This window comes from Protopterus annectens, chromosome 3.part1 (assembly GCF_019279795.1).
Source record: "Protopterus annectens isolate FY-2018-M chromosome 3.part1, PAN1.0, whole genome shotgun sequence".
In the NCBI taxonomy this organism is placed as follows: Eukaryota; Metazoa; Chordata; order Ceratodontiformes; family Protopteridae; genus Protopterus; species Protopterus annectens.
In genome coordinates, this window is record NC_056732.1 from 60,506,392 (window position 1) to 60,532,045 (window position 25,654).

Sequence of the window (25,654 nt, forward strand, 5' to 3'; positions counted from 1 at the left end):
TCCCCCAAAATTCTTTTAAGATCCATACTTTTTTTGGTATAAATATATTCTGATGTAACCCCCACATCAGTAACCCCTTACTACCACTAATCTGCCATTATTGTTTTTCACCTTTTCTGTCACAATTGGAGCCCCTTTAGCAATCAGTATAATTGTTCCCCTTTTCCTTTCTCCGTGATATTCTGCTATATGACCTCCCTAAAATAATTTCTTTGTCAAATTCACATGTTCATTTCTAGCCATATTTGTCTCTTGCAGCATTTCTGTTAGCATTCTACGCTTTGCAATGTGATCTAAACAAGCTAGAGACCTGCTACAACAAAATCGCCAAATTTGCCACAGGGGCAAACTACCGTAGTCACCACTGTCTCTCACTTGCTGAACTGGGCTGGCTTGAACTCCCTCACCTCCTTCAATGGTATAAACTCTCACTCGCCCACAAACTAGTAAACCATCCACTAAATGTGCCATCCCTCCAGAATCTACTCCAACCCTGTCGCACCACCAGACCACTAAAATCCAGCAAGAAAAATCACTTGCAGATCACTAAAGCCAATAACTCTGCTGGTGAAGCACTATTCTCTTGCACCATAACCAAATTATGGAACTCCTTCCTACCCACAATTACCTCCATACCATCATGCACCCACTTCAAAACTTTACTAAAAGCGCACCTAAAAACATGTTGGCTATGCCCTTGCAACTCCCACGCTAATATCACCCACCCCATCCAACCACTACCTTTCTTTCCACTCCACTAACTACTTTGATTATAGCAAGCTCAGATGCTCATAAGCGTAGTACTTATTATACAGCAGGAACTTCTTATTGTAACATTTGTTAATGTCTGTTATGTACTTCACAGATAAAGATTCTAGTTGTCTATTGATGTACTATGTTCTTCATCTGTAAATATGTTGTAAATAATTGCTGTGTTAAATTGTTAATCGCTATGTGATCCAATGTAACTACTGTCTGTTTATTTTAACTGTGGAGCTTTTCTCCCCGGGCCTCTGCTGAAAATGGACCTACGTCCAGTCAGACACTCCCGGTCAACAAATGTAAATAAATAAATAAAATATAATTCAATACTTCTTGCATTTTGTCTAAACCTGTAAGGCCATTTACATTCCATGATAATATTAAGAGAGTAGCCATTATGATGGAAAACTATTTCTTCCACCTGTTATACATTAAAGTTATTTTAAAAGTGTATGTGTAACCTTTAGATTACATGCACACATTGTTTAGCAGACTGATTTCTTATTCAGTTGCTTCTTCTCATCTAATTTTGAACATATGCCACATTTTCAAGATTTCTTACTTCAAAGAAAACACTCAAAGAAAAATCGATTTTCAGAGCACCCATCCTCTTTTAACTTGCAACAAATACACAAATCTGTGTACTTTTCAGAAAATGAAGTTTATCCCTCCAGATAGGAGCAGTTGCCCTAAATCAATGACTGCACCCACAGGTGTTACCCATTCTAAAATTAAGGTTACCTATGCTAAAGGAATTGTTACAGCCTGTGTTCCCACTTACACTGATTGCTGTCTGTTCTTTTCCTATCTTTGTTTCCCCTCCCATATATGAAAAAATCTCTTATATGGTTTCATTTAACATTAGCTTTTAGCCCTAAGAAAAATGTATTGGATAACTTTAAATGAATAAATTAAATGATAAATTCCTATGAGGAATGACTAGAGTCATCACAACTGGCACTGTTGCAGGAATGGTTCATAGAAGGTTACTAGGCTAATTGCCCTAGAGTCTTTACAAAGCCTATCCATATTTATCCAGAGCTGCCCCAGTTGTCAGTGGTTAGGTGAGTGACGTGCACAGAGGTAAGAGTCTATGGTACTTAATACCGGCTTCCTCTGTCCAGGAGGGGACATGGGCGCCACTCAAGGAGTGAATTTGTGGTCACCCATCCATTGATCTAGGTTGCGTTTGAAGAGGGTTAGGGAGGTGCTGTGTTTTATGTGAATTGGAAGTTTGTTCCAGAGATGTGGCAGTCTCTGGGAGATGTATCTATCTCTCCAGCATGACCTGTTGATGTCGGAGGCTAGAGTAAGATCCCTGAAGCAAGAGACCCTTGTGCAGTTTGATTTACGAATGCGTAGCATTTCCATCAGGGCTGGTTCAGAGACTGTCCTGTAAGCCAGGCACAGGTCGTTCCTTCGCAACCTGTAGGAGACAGAATACAGTGAAAGGGTTTTCAGTCTTTCCACATAAGACTTGTTTTGTGTACCCTGTAATTTCCTGGTGAAAAACCTCTGTGGTCTTTCCAGTTGTTGCAAGTTTTTGGTGAGGTATATGCAAAAGGGAGCATTGTACTCAATTATTGGTCTGATGATGGCCAAGTATAATGGAATTATAACATCCCTTGATCTAGATGCTATGACTTTGCTTCTTAGATGTGCCACATAGAAGGATTTCCTTACTACTCTGGGTATGTGGTGGACAGAGTTCAGATTGCTATCAACCTGAGTACCCAGATCATGTACCACTGGGTGTACACTTGGGGGGGGGGTGCTGTCTATAATGTAAATAGCAGGGATGTTGGCTTTCTCAAAGGGAATAATAATGCATTTTTTGCATTTAGCTTTAATCCGTGGCTTTGGCACCAATCATTTGTCTGCATTAACCCTATCTTCAGTGTACTAGCAACATTGGGAGACTCAGTGATTGCTCCCAATTTGCATTTGTCAGCGAACTTGGTCAGCCACAGACATCTAAGTTTGCCTGGACTTCTGAGAAATAAATTTCAAACAGTGAAGGGTCCAGCACAGAACCCTGTGGTATGTCACTGATGACTGGTCTTTTGCTAGAGGTGAAGTCACCACTTTGACAGGATGTATCCTGTCAGTGAGCCAGTTGAATACCCATCTGGTAATGTAGGGGTTAATTCCTAACTGGAAGAGTTTCTCTATAATACCTGAGTGGGGGATTGTGTCATATGCCTTGGCTAAGTCAAGATAGGCAGTATGTACTGTCCCTCCCTCATCCATGGCCTTGGTGACTCTTTCGAAGAAGTCAACCATGTTTCCTTGGTGACTTTGTCAAAGAAGTCAGCCATGTTTAATAGACTTGATCTACCTTTAATGAAGCCGAACTGGGATTGGTTCCAGAGAATAATACACAGAGAATTAAAATAGCTGCCAAGAGGTGCAAAGAGAATTCTGCATTAGTTATGTAATTAAGAAAAGGTTGTTAAGTAGCAGCAGTAGTTGCAGCAGGAAGATCAGGTGTCCACAGTGAACAGCTCCACTTAATGCTCCAGATTTGAAAAGTCATTGGAGAAACCAGACAATTGTATGGAAGTTTTGATAACTGATCAAGGTAACAAACACTGAAGAGAGACTTTTATAGAAGGCAAGTAAAAGATCTTATTTCATTGTTAAAAGTCAATAATAATCGTATTGTAAAGTCAAAGGATAATTTAAAATCATTATGTGTTACTTCATAGAATTGACTTAAGTAGGTATGTTTTATTACTAAAAGAAAGGAGAATGCATCACATAAGAACCTATATCTTTAAGATATACGTAGGTTAAGTAATAGTTTAAAATAACCATTGTAGCATATTACACATTACTTCATAGTATGTATATAAAAAGTGTTCTTTACAACTCGAAAATAAGGCAAATGTAGCATATTGTGTGTATATCTTTAAATATGCTAAAGCTTGACTACAGGAAGTTGTGAGTCAGGTGGTACATCTTTTTTAATATATTAAAGACTTTGCGAAGGCTTGCAGCACGTCCACATCATCCTGATGAGTATCTAAATCCTGTAAGGGCTGTGAATGTGGAGGGACTTAAATGCCGCCCCACCTCAGCTGTTCATTTCTCTTTGGAGTTGTGTTAGTCATTTCAACCTTCCATGTTTATAGGTGGTGTTACCTGTCTAGTGTAAACTACAGAAACAGTTCCTTCCTGGGGGTCCTGCAACTCATCCCCCACCACCACTTCAGTTGGTAGCGACAATATGGAATCTCCAGTTTGTCCTGGTGTGTCTGACCAAATTTTTCTCTGAACCAGAGGCTGTATCTTAGCTTAATAGAGGATATGGATGACCCATCTTTTTTACTTGCTGTTACCTCTGTCAAGATGATTGCTAGGACCCAGAGCATGGCAGGTAGGAAGCCCTTTTGTTATGTTGCCCTTCAAACGAGTCCTGCCTTCCTTTCTTACTTCCCATGTTAGTGTTGCATTCATCCTGAATAAGATTTTTCACGTGCCTGTCTCTTACTCTTCAGCCACAGAACATGGCGAGAAGTGCCACTACACTGCTGTTATATTTAGTTGTACTATCAGGTACTGTTGGGCAGAGGCTGACCTCATCAGTTACACTGGATAACTTACATTCTCCTTTGCCAAATGCATCAAGGACATCTGTTTTTACTTAACTTTTCACGTGCCTTGCAGTCTGCATTAATGTCTGCTATTAAAACAGAACTGATCTATCTTTATCACAGTTCTGGACCACATCACTAGCAAAGCTGCTGAAATCCTTTCTGAATCAACATTGAATCAGATATTTGCTGTGTAAGTATCTAGGCTTTAGTCCACGTATGACAAGCATTACTTTTTTACAGCAAACTTTTTAGCATTAAGAAGGAAAATTTCCTTGGTAAATGCATCCTTTATAAATTGATGCGAGACATCACCAAAATAATTCTGCATTAGGCGTCTTTCATAGTCCAAATAAGGCCTGCTTAGTAGGAGAAAGACAAATACAAAAGAAAGGAAAAAAGTGTGTGTCTGTATATACTTGTATGATGCATATATATATGTGTGTGTGTGTGTGTGTGTGTGTGTGTGTGTATATATATATATATATATATATATATATATATATGTATATACACACACACACACACACACACACACATATATGATATATATATATATGTCTGTGTATATGTGCGTATGTGTAAAAAAAAAATATATATATATATATATATATATATATATTAAACACACACGCATGCGCTGTTCAAAATATTTAAGCAGTTTTGCCAGTGTTCCATTGTTTAACTCTCTGCGTAGTTTGAATGCATTCATCTCCAGAAAGTAAGATCTATAAGATCATAAAATAAGAAAATATTTTAAATTTCGTCGTATTGATACCTGATTTTGAAATAGAATACAAGCTTTCTTGACCCATTTGCTCATATCATTTGGGTTACTAAAAATCCATACCTTCTTGTATAAGTCATGCATAGACTGACCTCCAGCAGAAACATGGAGAATACCTAATAAAGCCATGCATAGACTGACCACCAGCAGAGTTGTGGAGTATACCTAATAAAGTCATGCATAGACTGACCACCAGCAGAGATGTGGAGTGTACCTAATAAAGTCACCCATAGACTGACCACCAGCAGAGATGTGGAGTGTACCTAATAAAGTCACGCATAGACTGACCACCAGCGGAGATGTGGAGTGTACCTAATAGTCATGCATAGCCTGACCACCAGCAGAGATGTGGAATGTATCTAATAAAGTCATGCATAGACCGACCACCAGCAGGGAGGTGGAGTGTACCTAATAAAGTCACGCATAGATTGACCAGCAGGGAAGTGGAATATACCTAATAAAATCATGCATAGACTGACCATCAGCAGAGATGTGGAGTGTACCTAATAAAGTCATCCATAGACTGACCACCAGCAGAGATGTGGAGTGTACCTAATAAAGTCATGCATAGACTGACCCCCAGCAGAGATGTGGAGTGTACCTAATAAAGTCACGCATAGACTGACCACCAGCAGAGACGTGGAGTATACCTAATAAAGTCACGCATAGACTGACCACCAGCAGAGACGTGGAGTATACCTAATAAAGTCCTGCATAGGCTGACCACCAGCAGAGATGTGAAGTATACCTAATAAAGTCACGCATAGACTGACAACCAGCAGAGATGTGGAGTGTACCTAATAAAGTCACGCATAGACTTGACCGCCAGCAGAGTTGTGTATACCTAATAAAGTCATGCATAGACTGACCACCAGCAGAGTTAAGTATACCTAATAAAGTCACGCATAGACTGACCACCAGCAGGTATGTGGAGTGTACCTAATAAATGCATTCACACTGCAACAGCAAAGAAAGCTGATGCCAGATACAGGTAGGCAGGATCCTCTTGAGAAATAATTTTCTTATTTTTCTAGGTTCTATGAAAAGTATTTTGTGTTGTGTGCCAAGACATAACACCACAGTTTGTACTGAAGTAATGAAGCCCCCAAACTTTCTCAAAAAGGATTTGCCAAGTGACACTCTATATTAATTTCTGCATTTTTGGTTACTATTCTTTTGTGATCCGCTGTGGTGCAGCAGTAGCGTTGTTGCCTCATAGCAAGAGGTTCTCCCGTTCGATTCTCGGCTGGTGTGTGTAGAGTGCCTTCTGTGTGGAGTCTGCATGTCCTCCCCGCGGTTGGGTGGGCGTTTGAAAGACATGCATAAATGGGCTTGCCTTCGTTGAAGGTTGGATGTCGAGCTGGCACCTTGGCGTTCATAAAAAATCTACTGCCATTCATTAGCGGACCGGAGTTCCGCTGTGGCGACCCCTAACCGGGAAAAGCCGAAAGACAAACATTCTTTTGTGAACCTGAGTAGACTTTTATTCTTAGCTCCTGGAATTTGTATAATGTGTAGATTTGCTGAAGTCCATTCATTATGCAGAGACATAGCTCTCTAGTGAGCAGAAATGTGTAATACAGTATAATAATACTTTAGGCACATATGTTCTGAATTGTTTACACATCTGCTTGATCATGTCATTTTGGTTCTTTATCTGTTTTATATATTTTAGGTAATGCTGCAGTTGACATGCGAAATCCCCTTACTAGGGTGTTCCTTTACCTCTTCTACAGATTTTTCTTAGCTGAAAATAAATTGGGGGTCAATTTGCTTGTAGGAGTAACTGACATAAACTAGAGGTGGTCCCCCACAGAAGAGTGTTGGAAAGCTTGCAATGTTGAGGTCTAACGCTGCCGCAGGAGTTTCTGCTTATGTTGTGTATGTCACATCTGTACTCCTGTACATCACTGACATTCTGTGCCTCAAAATGTAACTGGCTGTGTTGTTATGGATCAGATATAGTTCCACTTCTGCCTACATCTTTCATGTGATGCTCAGTTCAAATATATTCACCTTGTCATTTTCTTTTTGTGTTTTGTTTTATGCAGCAACAAATCAGTATTCCGCAGCCCTTCATTACTACCTTCAGGCTGGCGCAGTGTGTTCTGATTTCTTTAACAAAGCTGTACCTCCAGATGTTTACACAGACCAGGTAAAGAGAACTTCATTGTCAGAACTAGATAGAGTACTTGATAGTTTGCTTTAGTAGATGGCCCTTTGTGTCAAATCTGTTCACTAATGGTATTAACAAATTGACAATATTCAGGAATATAAACAATCTGAAGTAGTTAACTTCATTTTATCTGTAACCTGTGGGTATTCGGATCAGAGCCGGCAACTTTTTTTCTAGCATCTGTTCCAAGCTCCGAGCTCCTCCCCCTACCCATAATACACCACCATCTTCTATCTTCCCCCAGATCTCGTTTGCCGCGCCATTGTGAACATCGTGGTCTCCATTGCTCTGAGCTTTAGGGATTGTAAGTGTGTTTACTTCAATCTTTTCTGTGTGAAAGTGGTCGTTCGTCTTCCCTTCCTCCCCTTTGTTGTACGCTGTTTGTCGGTTCTAGTTAAAAAAAAAAAAAATAGATTTTTCTCGTTACAGTAGTCTCTAGGGCCACTTCCCTTCTGTGTGTGTGCTCTAGTGTGGTGTGCTTTCTATTTCGGGAGTGGCTGTTAGTTTTGGGCTATGGCTGATCAGGCTAAGTCTCTCACCAGTCAATGGTCACACTCTGTGTGTAATCTGTTTGGGTGTGCCTCATTTGTCTGTCTGCCTGGGATGACATGCTTGACAAGCCACGCTGCTTTGCAAGGGACGGCTTGCACCTGTCGCCCCTGGGATTCCGGATATTGGTTAAGGCTCTTGCCACCCCCATAGTGCCTTTTTTAGGCAAGGCTCAAATTCTAAACCTACCACCCTAGAAAACAAAAATGGGAAGAAACTAAGGGTAATGCTGCTCAATGCCAGAAATCTAAATCTCAAAATGCACGCACTCGTGGCCCTTCTCAGTATGGAGAACATCGATGTCTGTGCTGTGACTGAAACCTGGTTCAAGGCTCCTGAGAGCACCCCGGCACTATCAGGTTTTGCCTCATATCATGCGTTCTGGCCCCAAAACCCAGACCACACCACAAAAGGAGGGGGTGTATCCATATTCATCAAGGATACCCACACCTCCAGGTTGGTGGCAACACGAAGCATCGGAAACCATCCAGGTGCAATTAACCATAGGCAAAACTGCTCTACAATTTGTAGCATGCTACAGGCCACCCTCTCAAACTCAGGAACCCCACACAGCCTTCCTGAAGACACTGGAAGGTATAAATGTATCTCCAAACACCATTATATTGGGTGACTTCAACTACCCGAATATAGACTGGGAACATTACTCAAGCCCAAACGTTCTAGCCCAAAGGTTCCTGGAGTTCATAAATTCAAATGCCATGGAACAACTAGTCACCGTTCCCACAAGAGGAGAAAATATACTAGATCTCATCATCACAAACATGGGGACAAAATGCTCCACACCGGAAGTATATCCCTCATTGGTGAGATCAGATCATAAACTAATCTCACTGGATATCCACATCCCGCCCCCACCCCAAACAAAAAAGGCCACAGTGAAGAACTTCTCTAAAGCAAACTTCACACTACTCAAGACTGGTGTGGTATCCTTCAAGGCCCCTGTGCTAGGGGAAACCACAACCCAAGCTGCGGAAGCCCTTACAAATGCCTTCTACGAACACCTCCAGGACTGCATGGATCAGGCAATCCCTAATAAAACCAAGACTCTTTCCACCAAGGGCAAATGTCCAGTCTGGTGGACCCCAGCCATAAACAAACTTTACAATAAGAGGAGAAAGCTGTTACATGATAGAGCAAAATCCATAAAAGAGAAGACACCCTTGATCATTATTAGTAAAAATCGAGCACTCATAAAATCATCCAAGGCCAACTTTGAGAGAAAAATTGCCATAGATTCAAAAGACAATCATAAGGCCTTCTTCAGCTATGTTAGAAACCTGGGTGGAAACTCCCAGATATGCTCAGAATTAGTCCAAAATGATACAAAAATCACTGAACCCACAGACATTGCAAACATACTGGCAGACAGGTTCAGTGCAAACTTCACCCCCCCCCCAAAAGCAGAGATAACTATCCCAGCGGAGTGTAGCCTCCCAGACATCTCAAATGCGCAGGTGAAAGCTGCTCTCTCTAAAGCTAAAAACACAGCATCAATGGGACCGAATGGTGTCCCCGGCTATGTGCTACACGAACTCAATGAGGAACTAAACCCGCACATAAGGCAGCTGTTTAATCTTAGCCTTACCACAGGATACGTGCCCAAGGAGTGGCGTACGGCAAGTGTGGTCCCACTCCACAAAGGCGGTGCCTCTACGGACCCTGGTAATTACCACCCCATAAGCTTAACAAGCCTGGTCTGCAAAGCTATGGAGAGGATCATAATGGAACTCATAAATAAAGACATAGGGGACTTGCAGACATTGGACCCGACCCAGTTTGGCTTTGTCAAGGGCAGATCATGCCTTTTGAACTTGGTCGACTTCTTCGAAACAGTCACCAAGGCCATTGATGAGGGAAAGGCAGTCCATACAGCCTACCTTGACCTTGCAAAAGCTTTCGACACAATACTCCACTCGGGTATTATAGAGAAACTTACCAGCTTAAATGTAAACCCATATGTCACAAGATGGGTTGCAAACTGGCTAAAGGACAGAACCCACAGGGTTAGAGTAGCTGGCGCCATGTCAGACTCCAAGCCGGTCACAAGTGGTGTCCCACAGGGCTCAGTCCTTGGCCCCCTGTTGTTCGGCATCTACTTCTCAGAAGTACAGGCAAACATAGGAGGACTATGGCTGACAAAGTTTGCAGATGACTGCAAACTGGGAGCCATAGTGGAAAGTACATCGGACACAGATATCCTTCAGAGGGGTCTCACGGAAACTGATAGCTGGTGCCAGAGCCATGGCCTGAAGTTAAATGCCAAAAATGTATAGTCATACCCTTCGGGAAAAACAAGGTAACCCCAGGCTACCATATAGGTGGCAATCCACTAAGCACAGAAGAGGTTATCAGGGACCTGGGGACCCAGGTTGACAGTGGCCTTTCTTTTGACAATCGCATTGCTAAAGTGGTTAGAAAAACCTTCTACATTGCCCACCTGATCATGAAGGGATTCACATCCAGATCAAGTGAGGTCATTGTTCCCCTGTACTCTTCACTTATCAGACCAATGATCGAGTACAATGCCCCATTCGGGATGTATCTCACCCGACACCTGCAGCAATTGGAGAGACCCCAAAAGTTCCTCACCAAAAGGATAAAGGGACTCCAAAATCTGTCATATGCTGCCAGACTGAAGAAACTCCAGCTCTATTCAGTTGCATACCATCTGCTCAGAGGTGACCTGTGCCTGACATACAAGGCCATGTCCAACCCGGAATTAATGGACATGCTCCACCTCAAAAATCCAAATCTACCAAATCCACTAGAGCAAGCGACTTAAACCTTAGCACGGATATAAATAGGACATGCTGGAGGGATAGATTTGTCACCCAGAGACTCCCTATGTTGTGGAATAAAATCCCGGTCCATGTGAGGCAGAGCACCTCGCTGGCTCTGTTCAAGAGAAATCTTGACCGGTGGATGGGAGATCGTAGGTTTACCCCGGGAATCATCTCTGTGTCACTGCTGGACAGAGGCACAACAAACTAATGGGCACAGTATTTTTTAACATAAGGGGTGGCGTAAGCCACAAAACTCTGGGCTAGGCTTATAAATGCCTTAGGGCAGATAGCCTAGTATAAACATATGAACCTATTTGTCTATTCAGTGTGCAATTTGTGCCGGTTTTGACCCTAGGGCCCTCAGGGATAGGAAGGCCAAATTGGTTTCCAGGGGTCTTCTCCCTGCCTCCATGCTGGATTCTGCCATGGCCTTGGTTTCTGGTACTCCCACCAAAACCCCCCTCAGACAGGGACTCAAACTCCCGACCGTGCTGGTGTGGGATAGGATAAGGATAAAGACAAAGAAAGATAACACAAGGATAAACAAAGATGCAAGGAAGACAAAGAGAGGAAGAGGGATAGGTCTCGCAAGAGATCTCTAGATAGGGAATTCTTCCCTAGTCCACCATCAAAGACTCTGAGACCAGCTTCTCCTAGGCCCCGCTCACCTCGTTTCTCGCCAGAGCCGATGGAGCCTTCAGACCTGAGGCCTTCCTCACCTTTGCTTCACAGACCAGCCAGATCCGAGTCGGTCACCTCTTCACGATCGACTCGGAGTCTGTCAGACTTGGACATGGACAGGATGATGCAGAGATTCATTCAGGCCCAAATACAGATGAGAGTCTTGCCAGGCCCCTTTCCCGCTAGAGGGGGGGACCTCCATGCCCTTCTTCCATCCTATTTCTCCTTCCCCGATCTGTGTGGCTGCTTCGGGGTATTTGGATCCGAGACTCTTTGAAGCTGGTAGCTCGGCACCGACAGTTCCTCCAACCTCCGCTCTGGCTGTTACCTTGAGTTCCTCGGATCCAGCCCGTTTGGATCCGAGTGACTCTCATTGCTGTGGACAGTGAGCCGGGCCCGAAGGAATGGACCCATCTTCGGCTCCAACCTTTTTGGATCTGAACCGTTCCCTTGGAGCTCAGGCTACTTTCGCTTCAGCTCTGATCCCCACTTCAGACCCGGGGAGAGCTTCTTCTTTGCTGGGAGCCAAGGAGGTGTGCTCTCCTTTGGCGTTTGAAGTGGTGGAGATGGTTCTCTCCCAGGAATTGAGACCTCAACCCACCTCCTCGGATTCCACCCAGACTCCACTGGATTTGGCGACGACTCCCTTCAACCTTTTTCAGGGACAGCCCGTGCCAGAGGAGCCCCAGGTTATTCCCCTTGAGGAACTCCCCACGGCTCACGAGTCCTCTTCAGAGAGTCCCACTGAAGAAGGCCGCCATAAGCACAAGTGCAAAAGAAGGCACTTGGACTTCCCTGAGTCCCTTACTACGTACACGGATTTAGATAAAGGAGTAGGTTCCCCCAGGTCACCTCCCAAGGATGTCTCCTTCGGAGATATCATGGAGATCCTCCGCCAGAGGGGAGGTTGGTCAGCCTCAAAACCTTCTACAGATGAGTCTGTGTTCCTGGAGGCTTTTGGCATGGGCCCACCTACTTCCGGGGTGTCCCCGCCAGTGGACCCCTTGGTGGATCTTATCACCACATGGGCATGAAAGGAACCTGACATTGTAGAGCCGATCCCCAAATGCCCTGACAAGATTCTTTCTCCTCCCACGGACAGACAATCTTGGTCTAAAGGTACCCCCGTTGATGCTCTGGTGGTCGCAGCAGCCACCAAGAAGGAACTGGTGCAAGAGTTCCTCAGTCCACCCTCCAGACAAGGAGTCCAGGTCAGTGTATAGGTTTGGGAAGTGCGTTTATTCGTCAGCGACCTTTTCCATCCGTGCGCTGAACTATTTGGCACATGTCTCGGAATTCGCTGAGTCTCCCCCAGAGTCTTTATCACAGCAGGACAAACAACCGTTCTCTGCGAAGATGTCAACTCTGACATCTGTATCAAACACGTCCATGCGCCTCCTTTCCCACGCCATGGAAGGAGCAGCCAGGGTGGCTGGGACGGGCATGGCCATGAGGCGACACACCTGGCTCAGGTTGTGTCAGTTTGTGGACCCTTTCAAGGCATCATTTACAAAAGCCCTTTGATGGTTCTTCCCTTTTCGAGAAGACAGTGTGTGACACTGTTGTCCAGAGCGAAAAAATGGGAAGACTTTGTCTGCCATCGGGATCCGCTTCTCTAACTCTCAGCGGTCCTTTTCTAGAAACAAAGAGGGCAAAAGAAGATGTGGTTCCAGAAATCACAGTTTTCCCAGGAGTTTCAGGACAACTCATCCCACTGATGCAGTGGGGTCAGGATTGGCACTGACCTAGAGGTAGAGGGGGGTCCCAGGAATTTTGGATCTAGGGAACCTTTTTCTGACAGGCCCACGTAGCAGCCCTGAGGGGATTGCCCGACTTTCCTGCTCTGGAGGCAGTCAGGGGGAGATTGTTCTTGCACTCAGAGGCATGGGAGTCCATATCTGCAGATCGCTGGGTGCTACAAATAATATCCAGAGGCTACACTGTCCCATTTGTTGCCCCTCCAAGTGCTAAAAGATGCCTCCCGGATGTCCCACCTGCTCACAGGGAAGCCGCAGCTCTAGAGATTTCAAAGCTGCTTCACAAATGAGCCATCAAACCGGTCCCCCTTGACCAGTCTGGATTAGGCATTTACTCCAGGTTCTTTTTAGTGCCAAAAAATATGGGGGACCTCAGGCCCATTCTAGACCTGTCAACCTTGAACCTGTCTGTCGCCAAACAAAAGTTCCGGATGGTCACCTTACAGTCCATTCTACCTGATCTCAGAGAGTGCAACTGGATGTGCTCGTTAGACCACCAAGATGCTTACCACCATATCAAGATCCCCAGAAGCTCCAGGGGGTTTCTTCGCTTCCGGCTGGGAGCCAGTCACGTCCATTTCAAACCTCTACCCTTCAGTCTCACCACAGCCCCCAGGGTGTTTATCAAGGTAATGGCAGTAGTAGTAGCTCACCTGAGGCTTCAGGGAATTCAGGTATTTCCTTTCCTGGATGACTGGCTCTTCACTGCGTCCACCAAGCATCTTCTTTGTCTGGCCTGAGACTACTTCCTTCTCTTGGCAAATCAGGTGGGGATTACAGTCAATGTTCACAAATCCCTTTTGCAACCTGTACAAGTCTTAGATTTTATTGAGGCATGGCTAGACACTTTGCAGCTAAAAGTCTTCTTAACACCAGCAGGATCTTAAACCTCAGGTACCACATTGCTGTAATCGTGGACCTCGGATTTCCAAAGGCGAGCGATGTTCTCTGAGCTCTGGGCTATATGGCTGCCGCGATCTCTATCCTCCCCTGTGCACACCTTCTCATGTGGGTTCTTCAGTGGACTCAATTGTTATGTATTGGTAGTTTATAATATATATACATGTTTTTAACAAGCATCAAATAGTTTTAGAAATATAGTATTTACTTATTTGTGCATTTTAAAAATGTGAAGATTTGAATTTAGGGTGTATGTTTGATTGGTTTACACAGTAATTGATGGCATTATTTAAATGGATGGACTTTATTTTCCAATGACTCTGATGAAGCCAAATGACTGGTGAAAGTGCTCAGTCGTTGGATTTTGTGTGTTTTTAGAATAAAGCTGAAGTGTTATTGTGGCCGGTTCCTGGACATTATTCATTTTTGTTGTAGCTGCTCAATGGTCTTGGCTAGACCTTCCCATGGATTTTCCGATAAGGATTAGTCACACCTGCAGGATGTCTTTCCTTTGGTGGCTCCATTCACCGGAAATTGCAGCAGGACACCCTTTCGTGTCATCTCTAGCCCAAGCCACAGTGACCACGGACGCCTCCCAACTTGGGTGGGGACGACATTGTTCAGGAAGGACGGTCCAAGGCACGTGATCCCAGATAGACCAGGTTGCACATAAATGTTCTGGAGATGAGGGCAGTGCTTTTAGCGTTGAAAGCCTTACACACTGTCCTTCCTCTGAGTACGATTGCAATTCAATCAAACAACATGTCGGTTGTCTGGCCCATCAACAAGCAGGGGGGAACCAGATCTTACCCTCTATGTTGCGAGGCCATGAGAGTGTGGGAGTGGGCGATTTCCACTGGTCAGTTTCTGATCGCAACACACATCCCGGGATGCTTCAACATTTTAGCAGACAGATTGAGTCGGGCTATTCTGATGCCGTATGAGTGGTCTCTGAAACAGTCAGTAGCGGAGGAGATATTCCTTGCACGGGGACAGCCTTGCTGCGATCACTTCGCATCTCCTTCCAGCGCGAAGTGCAGCGACTTCTTCACTCTGATTCCCTCACCTGAGGATGCCCCCAGAGATGCTCTACTCCATGTTTGTACCCTTGTTACTGTATGCTTACCCACCGTTACCACTCACTCCAAAGTTTCTACAGAAAGCTTGCCAACTGGGGAGCAAAGTGATCCTCATTGCCCCATTCTGGCCTCGTCAAGTTTGGTTCCCTTTCCTTTGGTCTCATCTTCTAGCTTTCCTGTGGATTCTGGATCCCTGCTCGGATCTAATCTCTCATCCTTCGGGTGCCTACCCTCCTAATCTGGACAGTCTCAAGCTGACAGCTTGACTGCTCCATTTCCCTTGATTGCCAGGACTCCCGGTCTTTCATCCCCTGTTAAATCTATACTAGTGGCTTCTCTTAAAGATTCCACTAGGAAAGTTTATCGCAGTAAATGGAGACATTTCTCTATGTGGGCCTCTCAGAGAAACATGGATCCTTATACAGCCCCTGTTCCAGCGGTGTTGGATTTCTTGACTAGTATTTTTCAACAAGGAGCTAGTTCCTCCACAGTGAAAGTACAGCTGGCAGCCATTTCTAACTTTCATGTTGGTGAAAATAAGATCACCCTGGCCTCTTCCAGGCTGTGTAAAGTCTTTCTAAAAGGCACTTTTCTTTTGCATCCTCCTATCAAAGGTTCGGTTCCTCCTTGGGACCTCACTTTAGTTCTCCAGTCATTAGTAATGCCTCCTTTTGAACCTGCAGCAATTGTGGATTTAAAATTTTTATCTTGGAAGACAGCCTTCCTAGTGGCTATTACGTCGGCTAGGAGGGTTTCTGAGCTTCAGGCTTTGTCTGCCGTGCCTCCTTATTTGGTCTTCCATAAGGACAGGGTCTCTCTCCATACAAATCCTTCTTTTCTACCAAAAGTGGCATCTCAATCAAACATAAACCAAACGATTAATTTACCTGTTTTCTTTCCAAATTTTCAGAACAAGGGTGATTATAAACTTCATTTGTTAGATGTTCATAGACAACTTTGTTTCTGTCTTCACAACCCTTCCATAAGTCCGATCAATTATTCATCTCATTTTCTAAACCTCGTTTGGGAAAGGCCATTTCTAAGGTTTCTTTAGCCAGCTGGATCACTCTTTGCATTTTACATATTTACAAAGCCAAAGGTTTATCTCCTCCTGGTCTGATTAAAGCTCACTCTACCAAGTCCATGGCGACTTCCGCTGCTTTTTGGTCTAAGGTTCCTTGGGATGACATTTGCGCAGCAACAACTTGGGCAAATTCACATACTTTCATCTCCCATTACAAATTAGATCTGATTTCCAGAGGGAGAGCATCCTTTGGCTCTGCGGTGCTCAGGAATATCCTTCCATGAGGGCCTGGGAGGATTTTTGAGTAGCTGGGGATTCTGTCCTACAGGTTGCAGGTAAAATGAAGTTAACTACTTCAGATAAAGAAGTTATGTACTCACCATAACGTTCCATCTGAGTAGTTATACTTCATTTTTCTGCAACCTTCCCACCCTCCATCCCGCTGACCTTTTCATGTGAATAAACATGTTAGGTTTATTTAGTTTGAGTTGCTAAAGTGTATGGTTGCAGCAAACTTGATCTGAGGGAAGATAGGAGATGGTGGTGTATTATGGGTAGGGGGGGACACGGAGCTTGGAGCAGATGCTAGAAAAAAAGTTGCTGGCTCTGATCCGATATGGATCCGAATACCCACAGGTTGCAGAAAAATTAAGTATAACTACTCAGATGGAACATTATGGTGCGTACATAACTTCTTTTTATATGACAGAAGAGTGTATTGGCATGCCTGTGTAAGTTTGCATTTGGTGTTCGTCTATGGGAAACAGTATAGATGTTCTTCATGTTTCACTGTTGCAGTCATTACATTTGGGTTATCTGTTTGCAGGTAGCTCTTAGTCGGCCTGATTAACAAAGTCTTGGGTCCTGCGTCGGTTGCTGTCTCGTCTTCCATGACGTCAGGTCGTCAGGGGTATAAAACATGCAGCCAACGCCATTACATCAGTCTTTCTTGCTGTGTGGTGCTCGAAAACGGAAGCAGTTTGCAAGTGCCGGTCGTCCGACTCCTGAAATTTTCGTTTTCGAGTTTCAGAACTGAAGTCTTCAACTAAAGCTAAGTACCCCATTGGGGAAACTTTTTCTTGCTCCTTACCGATGTCAGTAAAAGTTAATAATTGCATTACTTGTGTAAAGCAAATACCTCATAAAGATTTTAATTCGTACTGTATTCCTTGCCTAGGCCCTGACCATGACGTACCTTGCTGTCGGTTTTGTGCTTTATTTAATCAGCGCACTATCCGTCATCGGTATATTTTTGCCTCTAAATATTTTGGTTCTCTGTTTAATTATCCAGAAATGTCGTCGGTTAGCCATCCGACTACCAGAATTCCGAAAAAACACAAAGATAAAGACAGAGACAGGCCGTTGAGGTCCAAAACTGCCGACGATGCTTCTCTTAAACCAGTCGCCAGTTCACCGGTAGTCAGTGAGGCGCTTTTGCAGCCCCTGATACCCACTACTTCTGATTCGCAGGCCTCTACTGAGACCCATTCGGAGTCTGGTATGCCACGAGATGCTTCAACTATGGAACCCGCGGATGTCTCTACCTTGGATGGCTCTGGAGCCACTGTGCAGGCACCGGCTTCTGAGGCTGTATTCAGGCCTATGGACTTGCATATTAAACTGACGCCTCCTTCTTCACTTAGGCCTAAATCTCGAACCATGCCTAAAAAAACGACGCCCAGGCCACATGCTCAGGCCTTTTTGCCTAAAAAACAAATTATAAGAATGGCTGAAGATTTAATTACTCTAATCAGGGGTAGCCAACCACCCCCATTCTAAGAGGCCTAGGACTGAAGTTGTTTATGAACCTTCTGACCAAGATTCTGTTTTTTCTGATTCTTCTGATGATCTGGATTTGCCCTTATCTACTTATGAGGATTTGGATGCAGAGGACTCAATTCCCTCTGCTTCCCCTCCAGAGGAGTTTTCTTTTGGGGAAACCTTGCATACTCTAAGGGAGCATTTCCACTGGGAAAGCCAGGATTTTTCCTATTCAAAAAAGAGGCTTAGGGATTTCTTACTCCTACCTCAGCATGGGCCTTTAGCTATTCCTCCTGTACTAGACATTGTTGATGATGCTTTTTCAGAATCTTGTGTGGCCCCTGATTCTTTGCCTCCTGCTACCAGAAAACCTGACAGATACTACAGGGTCCCTGAGTCACACAAATTCCTTTTTAAAAATCCTATTGCGGATCCAGAGACTATGTCACAGGGGCCCAAGGGCATTAAGGCTTCTACTGCTAAAAATCCTACCCCTTCTGATAGAGACTCCAGGGCGCTGGATAGATGGGGTAAGAAGGTTTACACTTCTGCAACCTTGGCCATTAGAGCTTTAAACTGCCAATTTCATGTGTTAAAGTATCAGCAGCATGTTATGGGATTAATGAAATAACAGAAAACAGTACAGCTCAGGAGATCGGTCTTTCGTTTAATACCAGGACTTAAAGCACTTTTCGTTTGCACCAAAGCAAACTTCTTCAGAAGTAAAAGATTAGTTACACACATCACATTTAAAACCAAAGTGGAAGTGATGTTTTAGACCACACCTTTAAAGCAACATTGTTGCTTAAAGCTATACACAGATACTAAGCATCTTAAAACAGTAACACTATAACTTACAAAACCAGTAATGAAATAATTAGACTGATGTAGTTACATAAATGTGTGTGTGTATGTATGTATATATATATATATATATATATATATATATATAAAACAAATGATTTATAATTTATACTATAAAGGTTATATTATATTATGTTACCTAACAATAATTAAAAATTAAGAAGAACTCGAAATTCTATAGATAATATAAGTGTTCACTTTAAATGGATTGCTTAAACAGAAAATGATGTTGATTCCTGACTGTGTTGAAAATAAAGAATTACAGGATTTAATGCATTCTGCTGAACAAGTTGGAAAACATACTTTGCAGTGTGGTTTTGATTCATTAGAGGTCTCTTGCAGGGCTGCTGTTACTGGGTCTGTGCTCAGAAGGCATGCTTGGCTAAAGGAGCAATCCTTGCCTGATCATGTTAAAGCTAAATTGTTGGATGCTCCCTTAAATCAGGACTGCCTGTTTGGCAACAAGGCTGAGGAAGTTCTTAAAAAGATGGAAGATAAAGCTAAATCTATGCAAACTGTTAAAGATTTCTTACAAGTTCAGCCTCCTAGATTTAGTAGGCACTGGCCCTCTAAGAATTGGTGCTTTCCAGCCCCTTCCATGGCTTCTCAAGAGAAACCCAGACACAGCAAAAGCCCCAGGTTTCAGTCCCAGGGGACACACAGGACTAAGCAATTGGGGGCCTCCACTTCCAAATCTGGGAGTAATAAGACTCCCCCCTATGGTAAACTGTCTCAATGACTTCAGTTTAAAATTTCCAAGCACTTATCAACTGACTGCCCCTTTGGGGGGGGGGGAGGATTGCTCTTCATACAAAGAACTGGGAACTCATTACCCAGGACGAATGGGTCTTAAACATAGAGTCCCAGGGATACAGATTTCACTTCCTCACGTTGCCAAGACCAAGCGGGTGGCTGAACCTACTCCCAAAACAGTGGGCAGAGGCCCCAAAACAAGTACTTTCTCTCTTAAGCATGGGGCTATTCAACTGGTACTGGAAGAGGAAAAGGGACAAGGTTTCTACTCGAGACTTTTCCTGGTACCCAGAAAAGAGAATTCATGGCATCCTATCCTGGACCTGTCTACTCTAAACACCTTTTTGGAAATTCCAAAATTCAAGATGCTGACTCTTCACCAATTACTTCCTATGCTAGGCAAAGATGCCTGGTTGGCAACACTAGATTTAAAAAAGAAGCATACCTGCACATCCCAATCAGGGATTCTTGCAGAAGATACCTACACTTCAAAGCAGGCTACACGCACTATCAGTTCTCTGCACTGCCCTTTGGCTTGTCTACTGTGCCCAGGGTATTCACAAAGTGCCAAGCTCCAGTTATTGCATTTTGCAGGCAAAGAAATATTTAAATATAACTATACCTGGACAATTGTCTAATTCAGGCAGAAAGCCAGGACATACTTTTGAATCATCTGGCCTTTGTACAAAGGGTTCTAACTTGTCGGGGTACACCATAAATGAAAATAAATCACACCTGGTACCCTGTCAACAAATTATATACCTGGGAGCAAGCTTGAATACAACTTCCCAGATAGCTTACCTCACGCCAGAGAAACAAATTAATTTGACAACCTACTTCAAACAAATGGCCACAAAAACCCTGCTATCTGCACGACAAATACTGCAAGCCTTTGGGTTCATGGCCTCCTGCATTCTTCTAATTCCATATGCAAGACTGCATATGAGGAAACTACAGTGGTATCCAAAAAGCCTATGGTGTCAACATTCTCAGGATCTAAAAGCAATGATTCCTATCATACCTTTCCTACGCCTAGAATTCCTTTGGTGGGCAGAGGCCTGCCACCAAAACAAGGGACTAACTTTCACACCACCCCCTGCCGCCCGAACCCTAACAACAGACGCATCAGACTATGCATGGGGGGCTCACCTGGCAGGAAGTGCATTCAGGGCAAATGGAACCCAAGTCAAATGCACCTGCATATCAATCAAAAAGAAATGTTAGCTGTACAGAATGCTGTGACAGCCTTCAAGGACCACATTCTTCCAGGACAACTTGTGGTAAAGACAGACAACACCACTGTTATGTGGTACATAAACAAGCAGGGGTGGGGGGTACACATTCTTACCCCCTCTGCAGACTAACCATGGCATTGTGGAACACAGCCTTTAGCTACCAGGTGCACCTACAAGCTCAATTCCTGCCAGGAAAATTAAATACACTGGCAGATGGACTAAGCAGAAACTTCATGGACCCACACGAGTGGAAACTGGAACCAAGGATTTTCAACATGTTGGCAAGCAAATGGGGGAGCCCATATATAGACCTGTTTGCCTCTCCCGAGAACTACCAATTGGACAAATTTTGCACAAGGACTCTCCACAAGCAAGCCTGGAAAGTGGATGCTCTGTCCTTCAGCTGGAAAAACCTATCAGTCTATGCCTTCCCCCTCTGCCTCTGCTTTCCAAAGTACTACTAAAAATCAAACAGGACAAACCAAGGATGATTTTGATTGCTCCAGACTGGCCACGCCAACACTGGTACCCCCTCCTGTGCAGTGTGTCACGGTTATCCCCATGGCACCTGCCTCAGACTCCTTCCCTGTTGTCTCAGCAGGAGAACCAGATTCTGCACCCTCAGCTTCTAACACTGAACCTTGCAGCCTGGCTAATTACATAATCTCTCCTCTACCATCCCTCAGTAAACCTGTGATGGATATCATTTTAGAGGCAAGAAGGCCTAGTACTAGAAAATCTTATGCTGAAAAATGGAAAAGATTCTGTGCCTGGAACCAGTCTCAAGGGGTGAGCACAGCAGCGCCCAATTTACCTCCGATTTTACAATACTTAACTGAGATACTTCACAAGGGCCTGTCTTTTTCCTCCATTAAAATCCACGCCTCAGTCATTTCAGCTCATTATAGCACAGAACCTCCCCTCTTCTCTCATCCACTGTTCAAGCAGTTCCTCAGAGGGGCCAAAACATTGAGATCACCCAGGAGAGCTGCAACCCAAGCCTGGGACCTTAACTTTGTTTTGTTGAAGCTCACTCTACCTCCTTTTGAGCCAGCTGCTACTGCAGATTTAAAATTTCTTTCTTGGAAAACATCTTTCTGTTTAGCAATCACTTCAGCTAGAAGGGTATCTGAATTACAGGCCCTAATGGCAGTGGAGCCTTTCATCATATTTCATGTGGACAGGGTGTCCCTCAGAACCAATCCATCCTTCATGCCCAAGGTGGTATCCAGTGTGGCTCTTAATCAGTCTATTAATTTGCCATCTTCTTTCCCAATCCACAGAACAAAGGGGAACGGATACTGCATTCCTTAGATGTGCACAGATAACTTATATTCTACTTGGACAGGACTAAACTCAAAGGAAATCTGAACAACTGCTGGTGGTATTTGCTGCAGGGGCAGAGGGGAAGGCTATTTCAAAGCAAACCATTTCTAAATGGATAGGCCATTGCATTCATTTCTGCTATAAGCACCATGGAAAACCTACCCCCAGGGGATCAGACCTCACTCCACCAGGGCTGCATCTACATCTACAGCCTTTCTCAGAGGCATCCCTAACAGGGACATCCTAGAAGCTGCTACCTGGAGTTCTGTGCATACTTTCACCAAGCATTATCATTTGTCAATTTTCTCTAAATCCGGTCTTGAAAGGCCTTATAGCTGGTCCTAATGCTATCTAAATTCCTCCTCCCAACCATAGCTTTGGGAATCTACCCAAATGTAATGACTGCAACAGTGAATCACGAAGAACATAAGTACAGTTGTGTACACTTACCATAAATGTAGATGTTCCAGTGTATTCACTGTTGCAGTCCTGGTTATCCTCCCTCCAGCCCTCTAACTTCTTTTGGCTATACCTCTACTTTCCTATACTTTGCTTAAAAGCCTTTTTGGTGTATTTGCTTTTTTGTTGGAGATGTATCATTGTACTTTTATATTTAATTGCTCCCCATTAGGGGGGCACCTGACATCTGGGACAAGAAAAACTGATGTAATGGCGTCGGCTGCATGTTTTATACCCCTGACGACCTGACGTCATGGAAGAAGGGACAGCAACCCTTCGCAAGACCAAAGACTTTGTTAATCAGGTCGACTGAGAGGTACCTGTGAGCAGATAACCCAAATGTAATGACTGCAACAGTGAATACACTGGAGCATCTACATTTATGGTAAGTGTACACAACTGTACTTTCTGTAGTTAATAGCTCAAGGTGTACCTGTGTTCAGGCTTGAGACCTTGTTAGAACACAGACTCTACATTTGCCAGTCCAGGAATCTAGTGACTTCTCAAAAGTGTTGATAGAGTTAGAATCGTGTATAAATTTGGGGTTTATTCCATAAATGAGCAATGCTGGAAGAAGCAAATTTGAAATGTCTTACAAAGCCCCACCCACACCATACTTAAACACCACTATTTGAGTCACGCCCACCAAAGGCACTCAAGTTTTCGATTTTTAAATGCATGAAAAATCATACTGTAACAGATACCTTGTAGTATAGTTAAACTGCAAGGTGCAGTCTGAGGGCTACTTATGGACATTTGTCAACATCTGTGTTTTATGCAGAGGTACGTCTGCTATTACTCACATGGAGGGTTGTAGCCTCAAAGTACCCTGTTTTGCACAAAAAAGTCCTGGCTCTGCACCTCCTCTTACTTCTGTTAAGTTGGAAAAAAGTACCATTTTTGACATGCATGGTCTATTTTAGGCAAAAGCCATAACACCCACAAATAAATCTACAGGTAAAATTAAGTGCAAGTTTCAGTATCTTGGATTGAGTGATAGAGTAATAAACATAAATAAATTATTGATATTGACTGTGAAAAACAATTGAACAGCTCATTTTCAGTTGTAACATTGGATAAACTATTTATTAATATTGACTAAAAAATAATTCAACAGTTCATTGTCAGGTGTGACATTGGCTTTAATGCAAAATAGGAGGTTTAAAAGGGAGCCATCCTAGAAACTCAAAAGTATGCAAAGCAAAAATAAAAAAATGCAAAATCTGGGCAAAAAATAAAGCAACAAAATGGATGAGAGTAATAACAGCATCTATTAAAAAGGCAGGGATCGAGGTTTGATCCTGTGGCCTGCAGATCTTGCACCACATGTTAGTATTTTACATGGGGGAATTAGATTTTTTTTTAATTATATAATATAAAAATGCACATGATATAGCAAAACATTTTGACTGAGTAAGGATAAGGGCTCCTAACTGGTGTAATCTTTGTCCACCTAATAACTTGATGCAAATGACAGCAACAGCTTCTGTGAGAAATTTTGCATCTTAGTACAAGCTCCTAGAAAAAAAAAACAGTGGGAGATAAAATGGAGAGGCAGGGAGAGAAACCCAGGAGGCTATGTGGCTATGCATATAGTAAGATTGAAAAATTACAGTAGAGGACAGAAAAGATGAGTAGTTATGGATGAAATGGGGATCACGGTGGAGGCTAGGAAAAAAGTACAGATAATGATCACTTTAGAGATGAAGAATAGTCTTCAAATCAGGAGCTAACATAATAAAATATGTACCTGGCTAGTCTCATAAACCTTAACTATTAAAGTTAAAAAAAAACTAAGGCAATGCTGTTCTGGACTCCAGAAATGCTGCTCAACTATGCTATCACCACCTGGTTCATTTCCCATAACCAAAATGACACACTTGAAACTTTCATTCATTGCCAAAATCTTTGCATCTAGCTTGACCCTTTACTTAACGTCCAAAGTCATAATCAGATCACAAAAGTTAAACTCCCTTCTGAACCAGAAACATTTCCCACTTCCTCTGTCCCACAACTAGGGCTGCCTTTCTCCCCTAGGTGGAATACTGACTCTCACTTATCACATCTGCCTCAAAAAATAAATAGCATCCCTACATGCCACCTCTAATATTATTCACAGGTTCATTATCTTTCCAAACAGGGAACATAATTGTCCAACATTAACAAAAGTCAATGGCTGCCCATAACACACAGAACAACAGTGGGAACCTTGATACTCAAGCTTGTTATGGAGACAAGCTTCCCTTTCTCACTCAAAAATTATCAGAAAGAGCCTTACCTCCATACAGTCTCAGATCCCTCTCTCAGTTCATTCCAAACCTGCATACTCCACATGCCAGCTTTAAATGCACAATGCACCCCCTATCAATTAAATAACATAAGAGTGAAGCACACTGAGGCAGCATGGTAATCTCTCCATTTGTGTGTTGCACTTTAATGAAAACCTATACATATTTCTCAAATGATAAACTACTTCAGTAATACAAAACAAGGAACATCCAATGGGTGTAGTGGTACAAACAAATTCACTTTTCTTCAAAAATCTCTCTGGAAAGGGTCACAAGCTACACAGAATAATAATTAAAAAAACATGCATACACCCGATACTAGGAGGCTTAAGAGATACCCTCACTTTTCTACACTAACCTGATCATCAAAAATTGTCGGGTTTTGAGCAACAATACCTTCCCTTCAAGGTACATCCATTGACCTTACTGTATTCTTAAAACAGATTCAGCTGCCAATACAGCTACTACTGACATACAGCAGCAAAACAAGAGGAATATAAACCAAGGCACATAGAATTTTTAAAAAGGTACAAACTTCAAAACACACTGCGGCATTTTAATAAAAACAAAGGCAAGGCACCTCCTCCACACTCTACACTACATATATAACCAAATGGTCTTACTGACTCAACATCACTAATAACCATTAAGAGACAAATGGCCCACAAACTTCAAAAAGTGTCCATAAAATACAAAATCAACCAAAAATAACTAATTTGAAATTCCTGAGCCTAACCGATGAGAATTAACATTTTACTTACCAATATTTATGCTCTTAAAAACTGTGCTTTACAAGAAAACAATACAAGCAGACTTGAGACAGTTATGGACAACAACATGGCAATATTCACAC

The 25,654-nt window shown here is 43.2% G+C and overlaps 1 protein-coding gene across 1 annotated transcript in view; it reads left to right on the forward strand.

Annotated features, from left to right (window-relative positions):
* Nucleotides 1-25,654, forward strand: part of LOC122797632 (integrator complex subunit 8-like) — a 1,436,218-nt gene that overhangs the window by 1,055,792 nt on the left and 354,772 nt on the right. Inside the window, exon 17 of the mRNA XM_044066176.1 lies at nucleotides 7,197-7,300. Coding sequence (XP_043922111.1) covers nucleotides 7,197-7,300 — 104 coding nt within the window. The remainder of the gene's footprint in view (nucleotides 1-7,196; nucleotides 7,301-25,654) is intronic.